This window comes from Tigriopus californicus, chromosome 7 (assembly GCF_007210705.1).
Source record: "Tigriopus californicus strain San Diego chromosome 7, Tcal_SD_v2.1, whole genome shotgun sequence".
Taxonomy (NCBI): domain Eukaryota; kingdom Metazoa; phylum Arthropoda; class Copepoda; order Harpacticoida; family Harpacticidae; genus Tigriopus; species Tigriopus californicus.
The window spans coordinates 216,452-217,088 of record NC_081446.1 but is presented as its reverse complement, the minus strand read 5'-3'; the positions used below and the strand labels follow the sequence as shown (position 1 = coordinate 217,088).

Below are 637 nucleotides of genomic sequence, written 5' to 3'. Positions count from 1 at the left end.
CTGCTTGGGTTGCAAATCGTCCTGCAGGGCCGTGAACTCGAAGGCCCGTTCTCGGAGCGAGTTTTGCAGGCGTTTCACTTCGTACTTGGGCAAGGCGCCCTGATTCTGGGCCAGGAGCTTCTCACCCACGGGCATTTGGGCGCTGATCTCGTCCAGGGTTTCGGTCAGACTGACCTGATCCTGGGTGGGGCAAGTTCGCGCTTGCGTCATGGATCGCTGGAGGCGTTGCTCCCATTGGGCGAAGTCGTCCAGGATGTCTTGGACGGCTTGGGATCGTTCACCTCGACATTCGATTTCACGCTCGTGTTTCTCGGCCAAGAGGTCATTGCGCTCTTGGATGGCCTGGCCAATGGCGGCTTTCTGGCTGATATCACTCATAATGATGGGCGGATCGGAACGGAGGTGCGTGAGCGGGGAGGGTCAATAATCAAAAAAAGTCCTATCGAAAAGGGGGCGTGGGTGAGGCCACTTGGGGATGAGGGGAGTGGGATTTAATTCGTTACTGAAACCAGCCAGAGAGGAAACCGGAGGCGGAGGCCGCATAATGCGGCAAGTAGTTGACGGCGGCGTAGCAGGTGAAAAGCGTGATGCCGGCCATGACGGTGTTGACGATGCGTTTCTCCCAAGGCTCGAGTAA

General features: G+C 57.5%; 1 protein-coding gene across 1 annotated transcript; it reads right to left on the bottom strand.

Moving 5' to 3' along the window:
- Positions 1 to 631, bottom strand: LOC131883533 (tubulin-specific chaperone C-like; the record flags this gene model as incomplete). The annotated part of the gene is given in 1 exon segment (XM_059231023.1): positions 1 to 631. A coding segment is annotated over 1 exon segment (378 nt), but the record flags the coding sequence as incomplete, so codon positions are not given.
- Positions 632 to 637: the final 6 nt, after the last annotated feature.